Source organism: Tachysurus fulvidraco, chromosome 2 (genome assembly GCF_022655615.1).
Source record: "Tachysurus fulvidraco isolate hzauxx_2018 chromosome 2, HZAU_PFXX_2.0, whole genome shotgun sequence".
NCBI lineage: Eukaryota > Metazoa > Chordata > Actinopteri > Siluriformes > Bagridae > Tachysurus > Tachysurus fulvidraco.
In genome coordinates, this window is record NC_062519.1 from 20,896,465 (window position 1) to 20,921,520 (window position 25,056).

The window sequence follows — 25,056 nt, forward strand, 5'->3', positions numbered from 1 at the left end:
ATTATTGTCACCGTCACAAATATATTAAATTATAATCGTCACCGTCACATGTGACTCATTATATATAAGATAGTAATGAGATCTAGTTTGGTTCAGGCTGCAGATCATAATTTATCTTAAAGTGTGAGATGTAAAGTGCAGTATGTTCTATATATTTATTTGTTTTTGTAGGTTTGCCTACAAGCGTGACTAACACGCACACACACACACACACACACACACACACACACACACACACACACACACACACACACACACACACACACACACACACATAAAGACAAACACAGACACAGACACACACACAGACATAAAGACAAACACAGACACACACAGAGACATAAAGACATACACAGACACACACAAAGACACACACAGACTCACAGACAATGACACACACAGACACACACAGACAAAGACACACACAGACACACACAGACAAAGACACACACACACACACACACACACACACAGAGACACACAAACAGACAAACACAGACTCACAGACACACACATAGACATAAAGACAGACACAGACACACAGACAAAGACACACACTGACATAAAGACAGACACAGACAGACAGACAGACAAAGACAGACATACACATAGACAAAGACAAACAGACACAGACATAGACAGACACACACAGACAGACAGACAGACAGACACACACACACACACACACACACACACACACACACACACACACACACACACACACACACACACACACACACAAACACAGAGACATAAAAGACACAAACACAGACACAGAGAGAGAGAGAGAGAGAGTGAGAGAGTAATGATGTGTCCATAACAGGAAACTGTTTAACAAATTATCAGACAATCAATTAATACATCTGAATGTACAGCTTCCTTCTTAAAACAGTTTATTTGTAACAAGATGACATCACATCTAATCTGAATTATTGCAAGCATATAATAGTAATATACAGGGTCTTTATTACATTGAAAAAAATTTTGGCGGCCGCCAAAACGATTTTTTGTCCCGCCAAAGCCTTATTTGATCTGTAATTGGGTTTTGTGAGTGAAGCAGGCTACTGACGGAGAGAACGAGCACAGCGCCCCACCCCCACCCCCCGCCCGGGCACTCTCAGTCTTCAGTCCTGTCTTTGCTCTCTCATAAAAATCAACTGATCCTAAAGGTCGGAAAACCGAATCCATGTTTCACGTGGTGCATTCGGAGGATATTTTTGCTGAATTACCGCTGGGTGTGAATTGCAGTAAAGAAAAAAAAAAAGTTGCCTTATCTTCTCTTACAACTTGTGACAAGCATTCCGCACATGCAGGCAGCTGACAAAACTTTAAATAAACGCGGAAAAAAAAAACTATCCAGTTATGAAGAGTGAGTGTGTGTGTGTGTGTGTGTGTGTGTGTGTGTGTGTGTGTGTGTGTGTGTGTGTGTGTTGACAAATCTTTCGCGATGTCCTAACAGCCAGGATTCCTACACAACACGTCCGCTAAAGTCCGATTCGCGACCTAATGACTCCTTTGAGCCGATTCATTATAACGAATGGTTAAAGCAATTGGTCTGCGTCAGTGTCTGAATCGGTGTATAACAAATCATCACTTCTTAGAAGAACATACACATGTGAAATGAGAAAGTAAGTGTTATTACCCCATTTAGCAAGAATGTGTAGTAAAATTTAGCCTTAATAATCCACAGTACTATGTATATGACAATGTGTAGTAAATTACCTATAAAATCATTTAATTTAAAGTTAGACTGGAGTGAGATGAAACTAGTTCAAAGCACAAAGCAAGCTTTTGCTATCTAGCTAGTTTTATTAAATTTTATATGGTTAAAAAAATTACACTATTACACATTTTAACACTACGTTTTTAATGCTACTTTTTAATTGATATGATTATACTAAAATAAAAAAAGGACCAACATTTAGACGTATGCTGCAAGGTGGATGTGGAAGGGCTCCATCAGGATGAAATCGACTACAGAGCTCTTGTGAAAAGGTTCTACAGTGTTAATAAACAGAGACGAGTTAAATGTTCATCTGATAAATTGTGATACCTTTGACATTTCAAATATACTTTGGTATCGATGATGTTCACATGTAAAATAAGTTGTAATCGCTTTCTTTTACTATCTAGCCTGACAGTGATCGTTTTTTCATGAATAAATGGGATAAGAAAAAATCTCAAACTGTTTGTTTGTATTTATTTTAAATGTAATATTTATTGTCAATATTGGGCTTGCGGATCATGTGGGTACTAGGGTACTCTTTGCTGTGTGTGGATGACCATGTCGGTCAGCCACCACTGAAGACCAATTTTGACCCAGGGAAAAACCCTGACATAAGGTTGACAATGTTGACGTCTGTAATACACCTGAATAGTTCTTGTCGGGTTTATGTGCTACACCCGCCACCTTGTGGTCAGAGTTGAAACTGCGGCAAACTATTAAACAGGATTTATTATTATTATTATTTTTAAAACAACCGAAGTTGATCAAACATGACCAAAAAATACAATAAAACCAAAAATACTTTGAACTACTCATATAAAGCCACTGCTATTCTGACTCCCAAAACACTGTGTGCTTCATGCTAGCCTTTAAATAGTCTTAACATTTTCTACATTTGACAAGTGATGCAAAGTCACGCAAAACAAATATACTGTAGCATGTGAGGCATGTAGACTGAACAACACTAAATTACAAAAAATCTGCAAAAGCATCAGTGATGGGACTCCTTAATAATCTGGTTTTGACCGTGCTGAAGTGCAGCTAACATGGTCCTGAAGCTGTCTCTCCGTGAACCAAACGAACGCAACGGCCTGCTCTTCCTTCTGATCTTCAAATCAGTGCTGTAGAGATCTGTGGGTGTTCTAAAAGCATCTGAATCCTCACCCAGAACATCATGTAGTCTTCTGTGGCGATCTCCGTTTTGCACTGTACAATCCGCTCGGCCTTCCTTTAAATTTCCTCCTGCGCTCTTAAGTACTAGGTGGTGCTTTGTGTTCTGTGGTTCTTCATCCAGCACACCGTTAGGTGAAGTGTCAAATTTCAGAACCCTACGAGTTCCTTCCAGGTCACTGCAATTACCCTGTATATCAATCTCACCTCTCACATCACTAACAGATGGTTTCATAGGAACTTTCACCAACTTCTGAAAACCTCCATGGTGAGTGACATCATTTTTAGGAAGTTCGTCTTCCGAGGTTCCTGTGAGATCCGATGTCGACGCTGACAGATGCTTCGATGTATCATTCTCTGTGGATTTCCTTTTCTTTCGCCTCTGATAGTTCAGTCTGTTTAGAGTCAGTGTAGGTTTTGCTCGTTTTCTCCGCTGATGCAGAGGCTTTGCTTTGCTTTTACATGACTTTCCAAGCAACTTTTTGCAGCGGCACAAGTTCCTAGAAATTATAATTAAAAAAGCCCCTAATCATTATATCCATTTCATTGGAAGCCCTATCAAATATTTTAAACTATTGTCTGTTAGAGAACAAATAAATGAGTTATAAATATAAAAAATATGTTTTTAAAGAACAGTATTTTTTTTTATCCTGTCACATACTAGTCAGAATTAGAGAGCAGTTAATAGACAAGAATATTTCTTATTGCGGGTCTAATCTATATGACTAACCTCTTCAGGAACACGTGAGGTCTGGTGCAGAGAGTCCAGGCTTTATTTGTCATGCCATCGTCTGACTGCTTGGCAGCCTGCAACCTGATGCGTTTTAAGTGCACCCATAACCTCCTAGGGAAAAACCATAGTTAAGTTAGTAAGCATCACAATATTGAAAAAAATATATTTTTACTAATTTTTTTAAAAACCACACAAACCCTCTGGATTGCTGCGGTCTCTGTGGCTGCCATGTTTTATTAAGGACCCATTCATCACATGATAGTGAGGCTGGATCTGAGAGGAAATAGAGAGGATGGGTCTCCTTAACCAAAATCTTTAGACACAAATTATTCTGATCAATCCAGGTTTGCATGAATTCATTGTAAAAATGGGCAGTAAAATGTTTACTCTTGTCTCGTTGTTTTTTTCTCGGAGGCTCTTGTCTCCTCATTTTGGAGAAAAGTCTCTCACACTCCCTGCATCTCAGTGAATGATGGGCAGCAGAAGGTGAGCTGGGGCCGGACACCACAGAGTCCTCAGAACCCGAGCCATCCAGTGGACCTTCAGCACAAGACTCGTGCGGACTGTCAGATCCCTGCGTGTGGCCTGATGTGTTTTTGGTCAACCTGAGAGTTTCCAGGGTATCCTCAGCTTTTGACCACATTGGTAAGGATATTTTCTTCCTACATTGATTACTAAAAAGAATAAGTAAATAAAAAAAGCATTGTAATCGTTTCTCATTGTAACGGCATATTGTTTCTTTTAAGGAGCTTTCACACTGGTGGTTTGGTGTGCGTTCAGTTGCACTGGGACTTTGTTCAGGAAGTAAACTGCACATTTGTTTTGCAGGAGAACATTGTTGTAAACAGAAGAGGTGAGACGCCTTAATACACATAACGACACCAAAATAATTTAAAACCAAAACTATGTTCATTTGTAAAATATTTGTTCTCATCATATATACACGTTTGTGAATGTGGAAAAAAAAAGAAGCTGGAAAAATCGGATTCAGTCAACGACCAGTTTGAAAACCTTCATATTTCAAAGACATCGTAGAAAATTGTGTTATAAACTTTATGTTTGTTAAACACCTAAATGTGTGAGGGTGAGATGTGCACTAAGGGTCATCATTAACAACTAATAACTTCAGTGTCTGTGATTGTAGCCCATAGTCTGAAGCTCTATTCTGCCTCTAGTGGAATAACAGAGTCAGTCTTTTTTACATCATTTATCTATTACATTACACTCCAGGAGACACTGAAGTAACCAGAAGCTACAACGCAGTAAAGTGAAGCTCTTTGGTCTAAAGGCCAGTTTTTAAAGTCTCCTGAGATCAAATCTAAGATCTTACTTTAACTCCAAACGCCAAACTTGTGTTTGTTGTTGTGTTTCTTTGCTGAAGTCCATCATCAGTTTCTGTTTTTAAACGTGTGAATTAATCTGTGAGAGAGAAGAAAACATCACCAGAGTAAACAATAATCAGTCTAAATCACTGGGACAGAAATGTGATGTAGTTTATATGATTTCCATCTTACCAAAAATCCATAATGTTTCTTCATCTCTGGCTGTTTATAACGTTTCCACTGTGCCACATTTCTTCTTCGTGGAACAAATAGTTTAAGCAGCTGTGATGTATATCGCCCCCTGCCGGAGAATAAAGGGCAAGCGCTGTGCATATAAAGAAAGAAACAAAACACACACACACACACACACACACACACACACACACACACACACACACACACACACACACACACACACACACACACACACACACACACACAAACAGTCAAACACACACACAAACAGTCAAACACACACACAAACACACACACACACAAACAGTCAAACACACACACACACACACACAAAACACACAGAGAAACACACACACACACACACACACACACACACACACACACACACACACACACACACACACACACACACACACACAAACACACAGAGAAACACACAAACACACCCAGACACACACAAATAGTCAAACACACACACACACACACACACACAAACAGTCAAACACACACACAAACAGTCAAACACACACACAAACACACACACACAAACAGTCAAACACACACACACACACACACACACACACACACACACACACACACACACACACACACACACACACACACACACACAGAGAGAAACACACAAACACACCCAGACACACACAAATAGTCAAACACACACACACACACACACACACACACACACACACACACACACACACACACACGCGCGCGCGCGCACACACACACACGCGCGCGCGCGCGCACACACACACACACACACCTAAAGAAGAAGTGTGTGTGCAGCAACTGCATATATACAACTGCAGACCTGCAAGGAACATGACCAGACTGGACTGAGCTGAGTTTTTTAGTTATATTTATAGTATAAAAATAAATCAAATAATCATTTGAACATTTGTGGTTGGCAGAAAAGCATTTGAGTATTTAATTCTGAGCAGTCCGTCTCTCTGTCAGGCCACTTGTTGTGCTTGTGCTTCACAGTCATTTAATGCATGAAAAATGAGCTGAGAAACTGCTTCAGTGTCACTTTGTCCTTACACACTCGAGCTAAAAGCGACGCACTGATGCTTTCTTTCTCTGGGAAAACATACAGCACAAGCTTGTCCACAGAGACTCAATTAAGTGTCTGATTGTCTAAAGATGTGTTCATAATGCTGAATACGGCTTACATACAGTGTAACGTGACTTAATTACACAGAGTGTGATTCACAGAGTCTAGAATTAGCACAATGATAAAAATCATAATATACAACAAGAGCCATGCGGTTAAAGTAAATGAATCAACACCTTCTGGGTTATACGCTAAGATTATTTACGCTTAATTATGGCACACTTCACCAGCTCATAACCATCAACCATTCCCTCAATTTATCAACGAGTGTCCTTGTAATAAAGAGCGGGTCAAAACGCTGTGAGAGAAACGAGTTACTGGATTGAAGGGTGTACTTATATTTTCCCACCTGATTGTTGGTTTATTTTTATCGAAAAGAAAAATGACTACATATTGAAATGTGCTTTTTTTTATTATTTGTTTCTTTATAGATGTTGGCAAGGACTATATATTTGTGATAAATAAAAATGTAGAACTAGATTTGTAAAGTTTGTCGCGACAAACATTTGTCGGCAAGTGGAGACGAGCATGTGACCTCATCCGAATACTCTTGAGGAAGTTCCCCACATTGGGCTGAGTGTTTTGATATGTCACATGTCCATGTTGTGCTAATTTTTTTTTCATGTGACGTCACATGACGTCATCCGAATACCCGTGAGGAAGTTCCCCTCATTGTTCTGAGTGTTTTGATATGTCACATGTCCATGTTGTAAAAAGTTTTTTGATTTTGCATATATTGGGGGCGGGGCTACGGCACAATCGAAAAGGCCAGTCGATACACCAATTTAAACCTTTGTTCAGAGTATCACCCTAAAGGAGCTGGCCGAGTTTGCTGTTATAAACCTCCAAAGTTTATACTGGGAGTTTAGGCCACTTTGAGACCCGGTACCGGAAGTACCGGTACTCGGATCCCTTACAAAAGTAAGAGCATAAAACTTCAGACCAGCGTCTACAACATATCTGAATTTGGTGCATGTGGCTCGAAAGCCCTAGGAGGAGTTACTATTTATAAATTTTTGTCTAAGCTTAAATAGGAAAACAGAATGTTGGCTTCTACAAAGCGACATAATTAAAAGAGGGTGTACTTTCTTGTGTATAGTTTAGAATCAGTGTATAAAATTACTAACCTGAAATAAGGACTGATTTCAAGCTATCAGGCTCAAACTCAGTCATTTGGCACAAAGACGTTTACTTTACTCTTTTAACAGGAAAAAAATGAGGAAATGTGACATTTTAAAATTTTAATTGTAGATATTTAATGTGTTTGGATGATACAGTGGTTACATATCGGTGGCATGGTGAAGAAAAGAAAATCTGTCCATACTGTAATTTCCCTCTTAAAAGATGATGATTTGCTCTTTCTGGATCTGCTGAAGGTGTCACAGGTGTAATGACACACAGTCATCAATTAACATCATAAATAGAATCAACTTCAATTAAGCAATGCTGAATTTATCACTCTGCAAAAATCTGTAAGTGAGGTTCAGTATTTACACACACACAAAAAAAAAGGCAAAAAGAAATGGAAACTTTTTAAAAAAGGAAAAGTTATTACAGCATCATGGTGTTCACATCACTGTCGAATTATTCACGCTTTCATTTATTTTTTATTCCTACCTACGTATGAAATAAACACTGTTATTTATTGCATATTACACATGAACAACATACATAACTGGATGTCCAGAACATTTGTCTGAGGTGATTTTGTTTCTGGTAAATACATGATACTGTATAATGCCCCTCTTATTGAAAAGGATTATTGCCATTATCTCTTGTCAGTATTTTGCCTGCAAGGAATCTCCACTTAGTGACGACACAATGGTTATAAATGTTAGAAAGCAGAGAAAAAAAAAACAGATGTATTACTAAACATTATGGTATTTTAACAAAATATAGTACTCGGCATTTGTAACATCATCAGCTCTTATGTAGAATGTTCCACGTGTAAAGGTTTCATGTTCAGTATTTTGGAGAGTAAATCTAAGAAGACGAATTTCACACTATACAAGATACGACGGCCCATAAAATACGTTAAAAAATATCGGTTGCCGTTATTAAGGAAGGTTTTTACAAAGAAATGTGTCGACATGTCAAAGTGTTTGTATGCTGAGTGAAATGCTCAGACACGTGTACACATATACATTAATAACATGGACTGGGATTACTGGGATTACTGGGTTCCATACAGTATATCGTAGTATTTGAGGTCAGAAAATATTTGTATAGATCTATATTTATTTCATTTGCTTTCATAATTATAGTATTATAGACAGACAGGTGACAAATTACTGTATAGGAAAAACGTGTGGCAGGGTTTTGCTGGTAAAACGAAAGAGTCACTGCAAATTCATTCATGTTCTACCGCTTATCCGAACTTCTCGGGTCACGGGGAGCCTGTGCCTATCTCAGGCGTCATTGGGCATCGAGGCACACACACACACACACTCTCATTCACACACACACTACGGACAATTTTCCAGAGATGCCAATCAACCTACCATGCATGTCTTTGGGGAGGAAACCGGAGTACCCGGAGGAAACCCCCGAGGCACGGGGAGAACATGCAAACTCCACACAGACAAGGCGGAGGCGGGAATCGAACCCACAACCCTGGAGGTGTGACGCGAACATGCTAACCACTAAGCCACCATGCCCCCCCTGCTCACTGCAAATTATTTTCATTTCCTTTAGGATGAAATGTTTCCGTGCTGACGATCTTTTACAAAATGAATCCACAATTTCCACATCCTTAGGTTGAAGAGAATGAAAATGGAACTTGTATATTATAGCCTTCACAGTCCATTTGTGGAGACAGCACTGTGTACCAATGTTATCAAAACACCTAGTGACGAAATAGCTGTCATAAGAATTGTGTTCATGCCTCCATTGTGGTTGTAGAGAATCTGACAGGCTTCCGACGGTTCGTCAGCACTGTACGTCATCTCTCTCTCTTTAATTCGTCACCAAATGTTTTGTCATCGTTATGTTCAGTGAAGTTGAGTTGAAAATACATGTAATATCTGAAGTTGGTATATTTCATACTGTATGACAAGGATATTAAAAAAGGTTGAAAAGTTTGAAAAGGTTAAAACGCTACCATAAAAATGCAAAACATACAAATACGTCTGGGTTTAAAACAAAAGCAAATGTAAAACTCCTAAAAGTCAAGATATTATTAACCCTGTAAAAGGATTTCACACAAAATTACAAACACGCATTTTGTCAGGCCTTCAGCTCACACACACACACACACACACACACACACACACACACACACACACACACACACACACACACACACACACATTGTCGAAAGGAGTGTGCACAGTGTTACACACAGCGAGCTACAGTAAAACATAGATTAGTTCTTTACTATAGTGGCACAAAATTTCTCTTTCTATTTTTAAAAGCAACATCGTCACAAACTCGTCTCTCTGTCAACGTTCCAGTCCGTCACCGTGTCTGGTTTCTTAGGACTCCTGATTCCTTTCACTGGAGATCTACAGTGAGAGAGAAAGAGAAATGAAGAGAAGGTCAGACAAATAAAGAAGGCAAATGAAAAGTCGAAACAAAGCATAAACAAAATTAGATTACCAATAATTCATTTCTTTTTTTTTTTTTTTTTTACATGTAAACAAAGTGAAAATGCATGCAAGTGGAATAGCTGTGCTAAATTGCCCCAAGGTGTGAGTGTGTGTGTGTGTGTGTGTGTGTGTGTGTGTGGTGTCTATAGATTATATACTGTACAGCATATATTCCTGACTCATGCACAGTGTTCACAGGATCCACTGAGACCTATATATATATTTACAAATAGGAAATATGATTGTCATTAATGTGAGCAGGATTAGATGGGGACAAAATCTTACCTTTGGAAAGTCAGCAGCTGGGAGGTAAGGAGAGGGAGCTAAGGGGTGACATGGGATAAGAAATTCAGTCAAAATAGGAGAAAGGTTCTTTCTTTAAATAGGAGAATATATGAAGTGTTTTATGGGGCAGTGTGAGGATTTATGGCTCAGGGACTTTTTCATTACAATACAGCTGGAGATTAACTCACACTCTCATGTTTACTGCAACGAAGAATGAATAGAAATGAATTATAGAACAACTTCAAACCTTTTTGCACTTTTATCGTTTTTGCTGTCGTCAGTACTGAGGCTTTTCCAGATATTTCCAAAAGACGTCTTGGTCATTTCGTCTGAAATGTTGACTGTGGATGGGTCGTCCCTTAAAATAACACAGAAAACCTTTTCAGTGACTAAAAGAACAAGTCATACTTTCTTTTGAAATGCTTTTTTCCACAGAGGTCAAAAAAATTATTTTGCTTCTGTTTTATTTGTGCTCATGTTCAGTATCGAACGTCTTTGTCATGTCTCACTCCACAGTGGGGGTTCATGACTCATATGAAAGTATACAATCTGTATTTCTGTTTAAGTTCATTCATTCATTCATTCATTCATTCATTCATTCATTCATTCATTCATTTTCTACCACTTTATCCTAACTTCTCGGGTCACGGGGAGCCTGTGCCTATCTCCGGCGTCATCAGGCATCGAGGCAGGATACACCCTGTACGGAGTGCCAACCCATCACAGGGCACACAAACACACTCTCATTCACTCACACACACACACACACACACACACACACACACACACACACACACACACACACACACACACACACACACACACACACACACACACACACACACACACACACACACACACACACACACACTACGGACAATTCTCCAGAGATGCCAATCAACCTACCATGCATGTCTTTGAACCGGGGGAAGTAAATGTTGATCTTATGCCCATTTCTGTTCCAATTAAACTAAAATTCAGTGTAAGATCATCAACAGAGGGAAAAACACACACACATGAGTCCTGACTCATTTTAGATTAGAAAAATGAATTTGTTTGCAAATCATTTGCAAGATTTTTATTAGAATTTATATTAAAGAAAATATTCCTGTCAGGAATAGTTTCAACTTTTCCCCCTTTCCTTGACAGAAGGACAATTTATGGTATAAATTGGGGTGACTATCATTAAAACACAAGGAACATGTGTGCAGAGGTGAGAAGGATAAGTAAAGGAGCTAACACACGTGATGCAAAAACACAAAGGCACATCACACAAACAAACAAAGCCTGCCAGAATGTCCCCCTGGTGTCCAAACAGAAAAAAAGTCCAGGCCAAATCCTGACAGTTCTTCCTGAATGAAGTATGAAAGCATTAGCTTACTTGTAATGTCCTTCAAGTGGCATCTGAACAATTCCTTCATCCTCCACCATCACACTTTGGTTCTCCTGTAGGAGAAAAAAATGATCACTCGATACAATGCTGTATTCAAATTACAGAAATAACATTTACTTACTGAATCAAATGATCATAAATACTTAGATTTTGCTCTAATATGAAATCAAAAAAGTTCATTTCCACAATAACAGCTCATTCATTTGCACTGTAAAGTTAATGTTAAGCCTGAAAGCTCTAAGGATCTCGCCCCCTATTGCATGTTTTTCGCCTACATGACTTACCCAACAAAACGTGGTACAGCTCCCACATAATTTGATACACAGGGGTGAGCCTGGGCTCATTGGAAAGAAGAAACTTCTTTTTCAGAAACTAGTTTCAGATTGATTCTAGGCCTTACTGGCACAAAGTTACAGAGGCTAGAATGGAAGGTTTTCATTTCCGCCTGGGTTGTTTACCTGATAAACTGATTAATCTTATTTTTCTGGAACATGTTAGGGACCAAATAACAACTGAGTGTCATAGCCACATGTCTTGGCTTTCACCAAAAAAAAATTCAAGTCAAAAGACCCAAAAATGGCTTTGATAAAAATATTTTTCTACGGACATGGTCGTCTGGTGCAGCGTTTTTGTGTACTTGTTTACTATATAACTTTGAATTAAAAGACTGCATGCTCAGTTTAAAAGTCTAAAACAAGCAGTCTACTACTGTCTACTACTCTGGTGAGAAAACAGGCCTGTAACTTGACAACCTGAGCTGTGAGAGTGACAAAAGGTCAAGGATTACGCAAGAATTCTTCTGCGTAGCTGTTTCACGCAGATCCTGGCAGAGAAGACACGGCATGTTGCATATCGTTGGAATCGTCTGCTTATTGGCTAAAGAGCTGTATGGGTCCCGGCCCATTTCATTGCTATTGGAAGGAGTAATTGTCAGTCAAAGGCGGGTTCCCAAAAATGATGTCATGACATCATTGGCTTCTCAGCCGTCTATCTCTGCCATACAAGCACCGATTGGCTCAAGTGAGGGCTTGTTTGATTCGTTAGGCCCTGGGCTATAAATATGACGTAATTTGAATACCCCAATGAGAAGTTAGAGCGGCAAAACAAGATGATGGCGCACTACTGTTTCCAGTTTTCGGAACACAAACGGAATATTTGCGGCGCGACCACAGCGTTTTGGATTAAAAGGCTTACAGATTTCAGTTCCTTGGACCTGTGTGGATTTTTGTGGATTATTTGTTTTGGAATATATTACCCCAGTGAAGAAAGCGACACGTCTAAAGGTAAGGGAAAAACCGGTCTAGCACCACCTAGGTCAGTTTTGTCCAAAATTTTTTTCTAATAGTATGAAGGCTGTGAATCATATTATGCTTTGTGTGTGGGCTTAAAAAAATATTGAGAGTATAAACTTTACTAGGTAAATAGGTTTTTTCGTGTTTTTAGAGGATTTGATGCTTTAAAGATGAATTGAAGCTTGTTTCTGGGTCATCCCCTAGTGGTCACGACCCGTAAGAGGTTTTAAAGATTAGCCAGTCACATAAGAAAGGACTGATGGATGTTATTCTATAGACTAATGTTCTACCTCTTTCTGTGCATCCTCCAGTTTTTTCTTCTTGCTCTCAGGCATGAGGTCGTCGAGCCAGCTGAGATCCTTCTTTGTGAACATGAAGTCCAGCAGCTTACGGATGAAAACTAACGCCAACACCTGCACACAAAGTGGCTCACATTTACAACATAACAAACATCATGTCTTCGCAGGTTCCTCTGCTCTCACACCTAAACAAGAGCTGGATTTACCATCATGGGGAAAACAATGGCGGCTCTGGAGGTTTTGATGACCCATAGGAGGACAAGGCAGCTCAGCTGGATGATGGTGAAGAGGTGAACCTTCCTCAGAGGAACATGTCTCAGGTAGATGAAGTCCGGCTGGTGTTTCGTTGGCATACCGAACAACTTCAGACGGTCAAAAAACTGTGAACAGAACAGGAAACACACCGGTGCAACCACAAGGCAGTGAAGGTTTTTTTTTTTGGATACAATACACTGAGATTTAGTAGGCAAATCTCAGAAAGCAACAAGGACAGTTAAACATAACACTTTCATTCATTCATTCATTTTCTACCGCTTTAATCTACCTCGGGTCACGGGGAGCCTGTGCCTATCTCAGGCGTCATCGGGCATCGAGACAGGATACACCCTGGACGGAGTGCCAACCCATCACAGGGCACACACACACTCTCATTCACTCACACACACACACTACGGACAATTTTCCAGAGATGCCAATCAACCTACCATGCATATCTTTGGACCGGGGGAGGAAACCGGAGTACCCAGAGGAAACCCCCGAGGCACGGGGAGAACATGCAAACTCCACACACACAAGGCGGAGGCGGGAATCGAACCCCCAACCCTGGAGGTGTGAGGCACACGTGATATACACTAAGCCACCATGCCCCCCAACATAACACTTGTTGAAGAAAATTAAAATAAGAAGAAAATTAAAATAAGAAGTTAAACAGTTTTTTGTAGCTCTGAGGTCACTACTCTGTACTGAATTAGTATATGTTTGGAATCACAATAAAATCTTCTTGACTTCAGTAACACAATCCCACCCAGAGACCACGGGCAGGTTTGTTGGGACTTTGGGTAGCTGGATTTCAAATTCATTGTGTATTGTATTTTTGTGTTGCTTCATTTGATACATTTTGTTAATTAGAAAAACAGTTCATCGGGACGAGAGCTCAACACCTACAGAAACCGCATCAGTGTTTTATGAACAAGTGAAAAGTGACTGTTCTGCATGCACGAGTTACATTTACCTGAATGCCTCGGAGAGACGACGCCCCCATGTACAAGAAAACTCCATATAACACAGGCATTGGGATGAACTACAGAGAAAACAAACACATTCAGTCACACAAGACAGTAATGGGATTTACATATTAAAGGTCAAAGGTAACTGACCTTTAGGACGGAAGTCATGAATACAGAGCATCCCATGAGGACAAAGATCATGAGACCTGTGAAGCGCTGCTCTCTGATTCCCAGAAACTTGGGCTGCTCTCCGGGTGCCGAGCACTCGGACTCCAGCTTCAAGCTGTTAACATGTGTGATGGAGAGGACGGTGGCAGCCACAAACCATGGCAGCCCCATTACTGAGCACACTCCAAGCATCACACCCACCACAAACAGGTCCAGGTGATAGCCGCAGCTTTTCTGCAGAAACACACAAAATAGTAAGCGCATGAAAATCTCATTCATCAGTAGCCCATGTTTAACGTACAGGGTCTCACTCAGCTTCACTCAGGACATTAATAAGGACCCTGGTTTATTACACATTAGGACAATCATGACTTTATGTCCTGTATAATGAGTATGACCCTTGTTGTAAAATGTCAGCACTGACATTCCTGTCATTTAAAGTGCATTATATACAGTAATTATTTTCTTGTTCTGTTACATATCATTAAAACATTTCCTGCTAATAGATTTTTTTAGTTAATTAATTCTTTTTATGGGGGGCACGGTGGCTCAGTGGTTAGCACGTTCACCTCACACCTCCAGGGTTGGGGGTTCAATTCCCACCTCCGCCTTGTGTGTGGAGTTTGCATGTTCTCTCCGTGCCTCGGGGGTTTCCTCCGGGTACTCCGGTTTCCTCCCCCGGTCCAAAGACATGCATGGTAGGTTGATTGGCATCTCTGGAAAATTGTCCGTAGTGTGTGAGTGAATGAGAGTGTGTGTGTGTGTGTGTGTGTGTGTGTGTGTGTGTGTGTGTGTGTGTGTGTGTGTGCCCTGTGATGGGTTGGCACTCCGTCCAGGGTGTATCCTGCCTCGATGCCCGATGATGCCTGAGATAGGCACAGGCTCCCCGTGACCCGAGAAGTTCGGATAAGCGGTAGAAAATGAATGAATGAATGAATGAATGAATGAATGAATTAATTAATTAATTAATTATTTTTACCAGTATACTGGCTTTCCATTCTGCCGGTTGAATAGAAATCAGTTTATCAGACATTTTCATTCAGTATAAACAAATTAATAATTTAATCACCACAAATCTGATATAATATTAGTCAGAATAGTGTTGTTGTTTAGTGCCAGACATTTTTACCTCTGTACAGATAAACCTACAGAGAATTTTAGCAGTTGAAAAGAACACTTTCAAATTTTAGATGTTGATGAAAGATGATGACAGAAGTCATAAATCTCATAGATCAGACATGGATTTGATATCACAGATTCAAAAATTCAATTAAATGTTGTTAAACTCAAGAAATCTGTGGCAACTACAACTGCAACAATGCTACTTACATTTATAGGCAAAATGGCTGAGAGGTTGTTTTTTTTTTTGGTGAGAGGCTTCAAAATATGTCTCAAGCATATTGGGAACACAGTTAGCATCAATGCTGTTATTGTTGTGGTACATTATGGGATATTTAGAGAGCAAACTGAAAGGATTTTGCAAAAAAAGTAAATCTTATTACTAATTTCCATCTCTCTGTTTTCTGTCTATCCAAGGGGCACAAGGCAGGGGGCACCTTAGGAGTCTCACACACACACACAAACAGACACAAACAGAAAGACACATACAGACACACACACACAGTCACACACACAGACACACACACAGACACAAACAGACAGACACATACAGACACACACACACAGTCACACACACAGACACACACACAGACACAGACATACACACACATACACACAGTCACACACAGTCACACACACCACACACACAGACACACACAGTCACACACACAAACAGACAGACACACACAGAGACACACACACACACACACACACACAGACACACACAGTCACGCACACAAACAGACAGACACACACAGAGACACACACACAGAGACACACATACACACAGTCACACACAAACAGACAGACACACACACACACACACTCACAGACAGACACACAGTCTCACACAGTCTCACACACACACACACACACACACACACACACACACACACACACACACACACACACACACACACACACACACACACACAGCCAACAGTGACTAGGAGAAGAAAGAGAAGTACCTGGTAGACAAAGGTGGGAATCAAACTCCCAGCCCTGGAAGTGTGAAGTAAATATGCTAACTACGTAGCCCGCATTATTACTGATTTCTATTACTGACGTACCTACAAAATATTGATCAAACAGGGATGAAGCTCTTAAAAAAAACTATTCTAGACATTTCACTTCACTGTGACCATGACTCAGTTCTAAGTTCTGATGAGTTAATATCTCAAGTCAAGACACACAGATAGACACATGCACTAAACACATAATGCTCCATACTCCACATACTCCAGCACCTAGTAGCCGAGACAGAAAGCAATTAAACATGGCAGTTCTTTTTTTAAATAGAGTCATCCTAATTAGCAATGTGTTATAGAGCTGTTTGACTTTTTTCTACCTTCAGCTTGTGCTCCTTCCTGTTTATGATGACAGCCGTGATTTGCTGGTCCATGAAGATGAGGATGGTGCACAGCAGTGCAGGAATGAAGGCGATGAGGATTGTCCACCATGGGTTTGGTCCCAGAGGGCTGATGATCCAGCCGCGGTCATCTCTGGTAGGCTGTAAGGGGCAGGAGATCAGACATCACGCTAATGCGTGTGTGTGTGTGTGTGTGTGTGTGTGTGTGTGTTTACTATTAAGAGCTAGACTTATTGATTTAGAACTAAATACATCAATGTTTATATATACGATTAGTGATGTCTAACAGGAAGTTACACAAGACACAGCTCAGTGATTGCAGAAAGTCCAGTTAGTGATGTTTTTCATTGTATTACTGGGTGACTCACTTTAAATTCATTGGGGACCTGCAGTTTGGGAGAGGGAACCCCCAGAGCAAAGTCAATCCCCACCATGGTGACGATAGTGATGAAGACTGCAAAGTCACTGATAATTGCCCTAACCTGTAGCAGGGAGTCACATGCAGGATACAGGTGAGGATACAGACTTAAACATCCACATAAATATTCCCACACTGCACTAAAACTACTAGTGACACACAAACACACTTGCCTTGGTGGGGAAGTAGCGGCTAGTTTTGAATTCCTTGAGGAAGAAAGACATGGCAACTGTGGAGAAGAACAGGATGACACACCAGAAGACAACATCGGGGATGTAGGGCCCGTGATGACCACATGCACTGCCCTGGAACTCACCCCTGAGCTCCACACAGCTCTGTAGCACAAAACAACACCAAGCATCCAACCACACCGCTGTAAAACTCTCTTAATTTATAGGGTCATTTTAGTCATTATATTTTAAATAATATTTACTGATTCACTTAAGCTTCTTCTGGTCACGTATAGTACAAGATTTGTTTACAGACTGTCCTGATCCATAGAAAAAATATTTATTGTGAATTAATTACAATTATTATTATCATCATTAATTACAAATGAAATCATTTATTGAACATTACATTTTATGCTGTATGAGTTCCACACTGAATCAACATATCAATGAATATTAACACTGGTTATTATCACTAGGTTACAGATTTAAGATACCATGAATCACTGTTTGTTTGTTTGTTTGTTTGTTTTTTGAATACACACATACAACAAAATATTTCCAGTATGATTAAGGCAGAGAACATGTGAATGAGTCCCATTTTCTCACCTTGACATCCAGACCTAACCAGTCAATCTCAGAGCTAGTGATGTTTTTTTCCTGCCAGTATTGCAGGGTGTTGTTGCTCGGGTCTTTAGGCTCTGTGCACACACAGCTGAAAGGAATCACTGTCATTTAGACACAAGTCATATAAAGGAGAATCGTGGTGCTAGTAAAAAAAGGACAATAAAGTAGTCTGCGTGTTCGTTCATGTCTGTCTGTCTGTCTGTCTGCGTGTGTCTGTCTGTCTGTCTGACTGCCTGTGTGTATCTGTCTGCCTGTGTGTGTGTGTGTGTGTGTGTGTGTGTGTTTGTGTGTCTCTGTCTGTCTGTCTGCCTGTGTGTCTGTCTGCCTGTGTGTGTGTGTCTGTCTGTCTGTCTGCCTGTGTGTGTGTCTGTCTGTCTGCCTGCCTGTGTGTGTGTTTGTGTGTGTGTCTCTGTCTGTCTGTCTGCCTGTGTGTGTGTGTGTCTGTCTGTCTCTGTGTGTATGTCTCTGTGTGTCTGTCTCTGTGTGTCTGTGTGTGTGTCTCTCTGTGTGTCTGTCTGTGTGTGTGTCTCTGTGTGTCTGTCTGTGTGTGTGTGTCTGCCTGCCTGTGTGTGTGTCTGTCTGTCTGTCTGCCTGCCTGCCTGCCTGCCTGCCTCTGTCTGTCTGTCTGTCTGTCTGTCTGTCTGTCTGCCTGCCTGTGTCTGTCTGCCTGCCTGTGTGTCTGTCTGCCTGCCTGTGTCTGTCTGTCTGCCTGCCTGTGTGTGTCTGCCTCTGTGTGTGTGTGTGTGTGCTCGCTTACGAGTACTGGGTGAGCTTGTTGAGATCATTGTGCATGTTGAAAGGATATGTTTCTCCCAGGTGCACTAGTTTCTCCAGAGCTTCGTAGATGAAAATGATGCAAATGAGTGCAGCAAAGGCTTCCTCAGTGAAACGGGTGATGTAGCACACCAGTGAACTGGCATCTGTGGCCACAAGGAGCAGGCAGAAGAAAGCTGTCCAAAGCCCGATACACACACGCAAGGAGAGGTAGGACAGTCCATATTCCCTTAAAAACACAAACATCACTAAGCTTTAGAAATATTAACCCTAAAGATATAAGTCTGTACGGTCCAAAAATATAGGAACATGTGACTGACAGGTGTGACTTGTCCAAATACACTCAAATACATAGATTGTTAATTAATAGGTCACCCTGTGTCATGAGACGCTTGCATGGCATCTTCTGGAACATTCTCATTAATCTTTATTGGTGATGTAACTCATGATTGTTGGAGCAAAATTAATTTGGAAGTCTACAGAAACATTCTGAGTTACAGAAAAATGCATCCAATCTAATTGGAAAGACGCATCATGCAGCATCATGACCAAAAACACATTAGCAACAAAGGGGAAAAAAGTGATTTTTGTCTGGTCAAGGCAGTTACCAGACCTTAACCCAATTGAGCAGCCTTAATCCAGTTCACCTCCTGAAGAAGAGACAGAAGAAACCCTCAACATGCAGGAACTAGAAGAAACAAACAGGAGCTACAGTGATCCCTCATTTATCGCGGTTAATGGGGACCGGAACCCCTCGCGATAAGTGAAAATCCACGAAGTAGGATTGGCCCTAAGTTTGACCTTTTCACTGTTGGTCATCATCGTTCTCTTCCTCTTGGGCTCACTAGAGGAATCTTTCGCAGAGGCACGGCGCTTAGGAGGCATCGTAAGGGCTTAACGAAAAGTTAATTACAAACACAATACGCGAGACACAGTTGACAGCGTTAACGAGAGTGGCGAGATACAACAAGGGAAGAAGCTGGGAGAGGATGCCATGATGCGCAGCCAATCAGCTCAGATCTCACGCCGGGAACCAATCATGTGCCTTGTCTGAGTGCCCGTGGGTATGTACAAAGCCTATGAGAGAGTTTCTCTCTTTGTCTGGCATCCTGGGAAACCGTTTTTACTTTTATTTTTCGATGAATATTTTTGAAAAATCAGCGATGCACCGAGGCCGCGAAACTTGAACCACGAAACATGAACCACTAAGTGGCGAGGGATTACTGTAAATGAAACTGCAGAACAAGCTTGGATAATCTTCCTAAAAGAAGAATGCAACAGTTTGGTGACATCAGAGGATTGCTGACTTGATACGTAACCAAATATTAAGTGTTATTTGCTTTAATATATGTTACAAAAATTGTGCTCACCAAATACTACTAATAATAATAATAATAATAATATCGGGACCCAAAATCAATGATAAGACAGGTCAGCACCTATCATTATTCTTATATTATTTATTATATAATAATAATAATTATGCATACAGTTATGTGAAAAAATTAGGACGCCCCTTTAAATATTCAGTTCTTTATAAAGTAATGTCAACATGTTCATGTTTTAATTTGTACCTGTAGATGAAAAAGATGTAATTGAATGTAAATAATAAAGAAATCAACTAAATGAATATTTCAACTGAGGAAAAAGTTAGGACACCCTGTGCCCTGATAGCTAATGTTTCCCCCTTTGGCTGAAATAACCACAGTGAGATGATTCTTATAGCCATCTAACAGTTTCTGAATTCTCAGTATTTTACTTTTCAGTGAGCCCTTGGTGGATTTACTGCTTTAGGTCATTGTCAGGTTTCAAGGTCCAGTTCCACTTCAGCTTCAATGTAGACAGCACAGGTTTCCTCCTTCCACACCTCCCATGATAATTCACGTTGGTCAGTCTCTTTCTAATTTTAGATTCATGCACTTTGACATCTAAAGAGCTTGCTGTAGATCCCATGATGATATTTTAGTGTTTTTGGAGACTACTTTCAAAATCTTGTCATCTACTTTTGGGGCGAATTTGCTTGGATGGCCTGACCTGGTCATGTTGGCAGTTGTTTTCAATATTCTTCACTTGTAAATGATCTTTGGACAGTGGAACGGCTGATTACACATTCGTTTTGAGATCTTTAGATCCTTACCATCTCAACTCAAGTCAAGAAGGTTTTATTGTCATTTCAGTTATATATAGCTGCTGCAGTACATAGTGAAATGAGTCAATGTTTCTCCAGGACCATGGTGCTACATAAAACAAAACAGAGCTAAGGACTTATGCAAAGGTTTAGGAACCCCTGAAAATTTCCATGATTTTCATGTTTTGATCAGCAATTTTATTTTGATCTATCAAAAAGTTATCGCAGAGGTATTAGCTGTCAGTGTCTACTGTAAGGAACATAGTGAGGAAATGGAAGACCACAGGCACAGTTCTTGTTAAGGGCAGAAGTGGCAGGCCACATGAAATATTGGAGAGGCAAAGGATGGTGATATTCCACTCAATATCAGCAGATTCTTGAGAATAACGTTGAGGAATCGGTCACAAAGTTGAAGTTGGTTCTTTCAACAAGACAACGACCCAAAACACTGCTCACAATCTACTGGGGCATTTCTGCAGAGGAACAAGTACAATGTTCTGCAGTCGCCATCACAGTCCCCAGACCTGAATATCATTGTACATCTGTGGGGTGATGAGAAGCGGGCTGTCCGTGCTCGGCAACCATCAAAACTAACTGAACTGGAGATGTTATGTAAGGAGGAATGGTCCAAAATACATTCATCCAGACACTCCTTACAGGCTATAGGAAGCGTCTAGAGGCTGTTATTTCTGCTAAAGGAGGCTCTGCTAAATATTGATGTGATTTTTCTGTTGGGGTGCCCAAATTTATACGCCCATCTAATTTCGTTTTGACGCATATTGCACATTTTCTGTTAATACAATAAACCTCATTTCACGACTGAAATATTACTACTGAAATATTACTAGTGTCCTTCAGTTATTTGATAGATGTAATTGCTGACACCCAAATATTTATAAATAAAAATCATGGAAATGGTCAGGGGTGCCTAAACTTTTGCATACAACTGTATGTATGTGTGTGTGTGTATGTATGTATGTATGTATGTATGTATGTATGTATGTATATGTAGGGCATGTGGTAGCCTAGTGGTTAAGGTGTTGGGCTACTAAACGGAAGGTTGTGAGTTCAATCCTTGTTCCACCAAGCTGCCACTGTTGGAGCCCCTGAGCAAGGCTCTTAACCCTCAATTGCTCAGTTGTATAAAAAAAGAAGAGATAATGTTAGTCACTCTGGATAAGAGCATCTGCCAAAATGCTGGAAATGTCCAAGTCGGTATGGGCCAGATGAAGGGTCGTGGCAATGGCATCGGGATCCAGTGAAGGTGGAAACTGAGATCCATTGAGGCAGGAAACTAAAGACTTCTTTGGCAAGGGGGATGATGGTGGTTGTCTTGAGGCATGTAGGAACAACAGCCTTGCTCAGGGAAATGTTGATATCAGTGAAAACATCCACTAGCCGTTCTGCACATTCCCTGATCACCCAGCCAGGAATGTTGTCTGGTCCAACGGACTTCAGTGGGTTAACTCTGCATAGATTTCTCCTCACCTCGGGTTTCTTTGGTTTTATTCGGTTAGTTACAAAAAATGGCACTTTGCTACAATGTAAAGTAGTGATTGTACAGCTTGTATAACAGTGTAAATGTACTGTCCCCTGAAAATAACCCCACACAGCATTAATGTCTAAAACTCTGGCCACAAAGTGAGTACACCCCTACCTGAAAATGTCCAAATTGGGCCCAAAGTGTCAATATTTTGTGTGGCCACCATTATTTTCCAGCACTGCCTTGACCCTCTTGGGCATGGAGTTTACCAGAGTGTCACAGTTTGCCACTGGAGTCATCTGTCACTCCTTCATGATGACATCACGGAGCTGGTGGATGTTCAAGACCTTGCGCTCCTCCACCTTCTGTTTGAGGATGCCCCAGAGATGCTCAATAAGGTTTAGGTCTGGAGACATGCTTGGTCAGTCCATCACCTTTACCCACAGCTTCTTTAGCAAGGCAGTGGTTGTCTTAGAGGTGTGTTTGGGGTCGTTATCATGTTGGAATACAGCCCTGCGGCCCAGTCTCCAAAGGTAGGGGATCATGCTCTGCTTCAGTATGTTGCAGTACATGTTGGCATTTATGGATCCCTCAATAAACTGTAGCTGCCCAGTGCCAGCAGCACTCATGCAGAACCAAACCATGACACTCCCACCACCATGCTTGACTGTAACCAAGACACACTTGTCTTTGTACTCCGCACCTGGTTACAGCCACACAGGCTTGACACCATCAATGCTGGCAGCATTCATACGTCAACGTCATACGTTTCCCAAACACCACCTCTGGATATGACGCTCACCACGTGCACTCAACTTCTTTGGTCGTCCATGGCGAGGCCTGTTCTGAGGCCTGTTCTGTTCTGTTCTGTATTTGTCCTGTTAAACCACTGTATGGTCTTGGACACCGTCCTGCATCTCAGTTTCAGGGTCTTGGCCATCTTCGACAGCCTGCACATCTTTATGTAGAGCAACAATTCTTTTTTTCAGATCCTCAGAGTTTTTTTTCCCATGAGGTGCCAAGTTGAGCTCCCAGTTACCAGTATGAGAGAGTGAGAGCGATAACACCAAATTTAACACACCTGCTCCCCATTCACACATGAGACCTTGTAACACTAATGAGTCACACGACACCGAGGATTAATGACACAATGGCCAATTGGGTCCAATATGGACATTTTCACTTATGAAGACACTCTCTCACTCACTCACTCACTCACTCATTTTCTACCGCTTTATCTGAACTACCTCGGGTCACGGGGAGCCTGTGCCTATCTCAGGCGTCATCGGGCATCAAGGCAGGATACACCCTGGACGGAGTGCCAACCCATCGCAGGGCACACACACTTATGAAGACACTCACTTATATAATTAATTTATTAAACTTGGACCAAAACAAAATGCACTTGGACAGTGGCAGAGAAAATACATGACAAAATTAATTTAATGTTTCCTTTTGAACAACACCACCCAATTAGGGCTTGAAAATGTTTCTATCCTAATACTGGTATTTAAAATTGATGTTCCTTTCCTCAGAATGACAATATGAACCATAACAAATGATCCATGCAAAGGTTTGCTTAGAAATAGTGGGGTATATAAATGTATTAAATGTATTACTTTTATGTCTCATATACTAGTCAACGATTAACTAGATCCTGACCTCACATTAACAAAACTATTTGTAGTTAAAGATAAACTACAACTGTGCAAAAGATTTCATAAATGGAAAATAAACAATTACATTTAAAAAATTGTTTATTCCTTTGCAAATTTTGAGAATGTTGCCTTATTACAAAACCAAAATTTTCTGATTCCTAAAGCCGGGTATTAAACATAAGCATTACTCACTTGCAGAATTTGAAGAGGATCTTCTCAAACACCAAAACAGGACCAGTGCTGCCCAGTATAGTGAGAGGCTGCCCAGCAAACAGAGAGTATGCTATTCCAGTCATAGAGGCACCGAACAAAGACTCAATAGCACTCTGAAAGACACAAACAGATCATTAATGTGAATTACATTTTGTCTATAGGCATGGGTGCTAATAAAGCAAATGAAGATTGTGTTTTTACTATTCGACCCTCCGTGGCCTCTCCCAACAGGCCCCCAAAAGTGATGACAGGAGACATGCAGGCACAGTAGAGGAACAGGAAGGAGGCTAGACACTGTAGGCTGATGGCATCAGTGTAGTCAGACAGGTAGTGATGAGATTTGCGTTTTACATCAAGGACAAATCCTCCAAAAATCCTGAAGAACCAGATAGAACCTATATATATCAGCAATTCCTTCCACAGTGAAAAATGATATACATCATTGCATGTATTATAGTAACTCTAACATTAACACTAAATTGATTATTCATTCAATACTTCATTTATATTTGTTTATTCAGAATTAATGTCTCAGAAAAATACTTAAGGTCTGATATAGACTAAAG

At 40.6% G+C, this 25,056-nt stretch overlaps 2 protein-coding genes across 5 annotated transcripts in view; both read right to left on the reverse strand.

Moving 5' to 3' along the window:
* Positions 1-2,437: 2,437 nt before the first annotated feature.
* si:ch211-227n13.3 lies at positions 2,438-5,301 on the reverse strand. The gene is made up of 6 exons (XM_027171466.2): positions 5,144-5,301; positions 4,960-5,048; positions 4,017-4,303; positions 3,827-3,902; positions 3,627-3,740; positions 2,438-3,396 (listed from the first exon to the last, which is right to left on the reverse strand). Exons 2-6 carry the CDS (start codon positions 5,016-5,018, stop codon positions 2,718-2,720), a joined length of 1,215 nt encoding a protein of 404 aa, XP_027027267.1. The 5' UTR covers positions 5,019-5,048; positions 5,144-5,301; the 3' UTR covers positions 2,438-2,717.
* A 3,588-nt stretch (positions 5,302-8,889) lies between these two features.
* slc4a10a (solute carrier family 4 member 10a) overlaps positions 8,890-25,056 on the reverse strand; it is a 43,273-nt gene continuing 27,106 nt past the window's right edge. For 3 of the 4 annotated variants that reach the window (XM_027171463.2, XM_027171461.2, XM_047807231.1), the window contains 15 exons: positions 24,692-24,866; positions 24,470-24,603; positions 18,992-19,237; positions 18,217-18,322; positions 17,611-17,772; positions 17,388-17,501; positions 16,999-17,160; positions 14,514-14,765; positions 14,369-14,437; positions 13,344-13,517; positions 13,129-13,251; positions 11,535-11,599; positions 10,401-10,511; positions 10,154-10,191; positions 8,890-9,784 (listed from right to left, as the gene is read on the reverse strand). In XM_027171463.2, the coding sequence (XP_027027264.2) occupies positions 10,164-10,191; positions 10,401-10,511; positions 11,535-11,599; positions 13,129-13,251; positions 13,344-13,517; positions 14,369-14,437; positions 14,514-14,765; positions 16,999-17,160; positions 17,388-17,501; positions 17,611-17,772; positions 18,217-18,322; positions 18,992-19,237; positions 24,470-24,603; positions 24,692-24,866 (1,921 nt within the window). In that variant the 3' untranslated portion in view covers positions 8,890-9,784; positions 10,154-10,163. The remainder of the gene's footprint in view (positions 9,785-10,153; positions 10,192-10,400; positions 10,512-11,534; positions 11,600-13,128; positions 13,252-13,343; positions 13,518-14,368; positions 14,438-14,513; positions 14,766-16,998; positions 17,161-17,387; positions 17,502-17,610; positions 17,773-18,216; positions 18,323-18,991; positions 19,238-24,469; positions 24,604-24,691; positions 24,867-25,056) is intronic. The other variant, XM_027171465.2, reaches the window with a different exon arrangement.

Coding starts and splice junctions, on each gene's coding strand:
- si:ch211-227n13.3 (XM_027171466.2), bottom strand. CDS start 5,018: ATGATGGACTTCAGCAAAGAAACACAACAACAAACACAAGTTTGGCGT. Junction 3,903..4,016: donor AAAAAAACAACGAGACAAGA/GTAAACATTTTA, acceptor ATTTCCTCTCAG/ATCCAGCCTCACTATCATGT. Junction 3,397..3,626: donor CCTCACGTGTTCCTGAAGAG/GTTAGTCATATA, acceptor TATAATTTCTAG/GAACTTGTGCCGCTGCAAAA.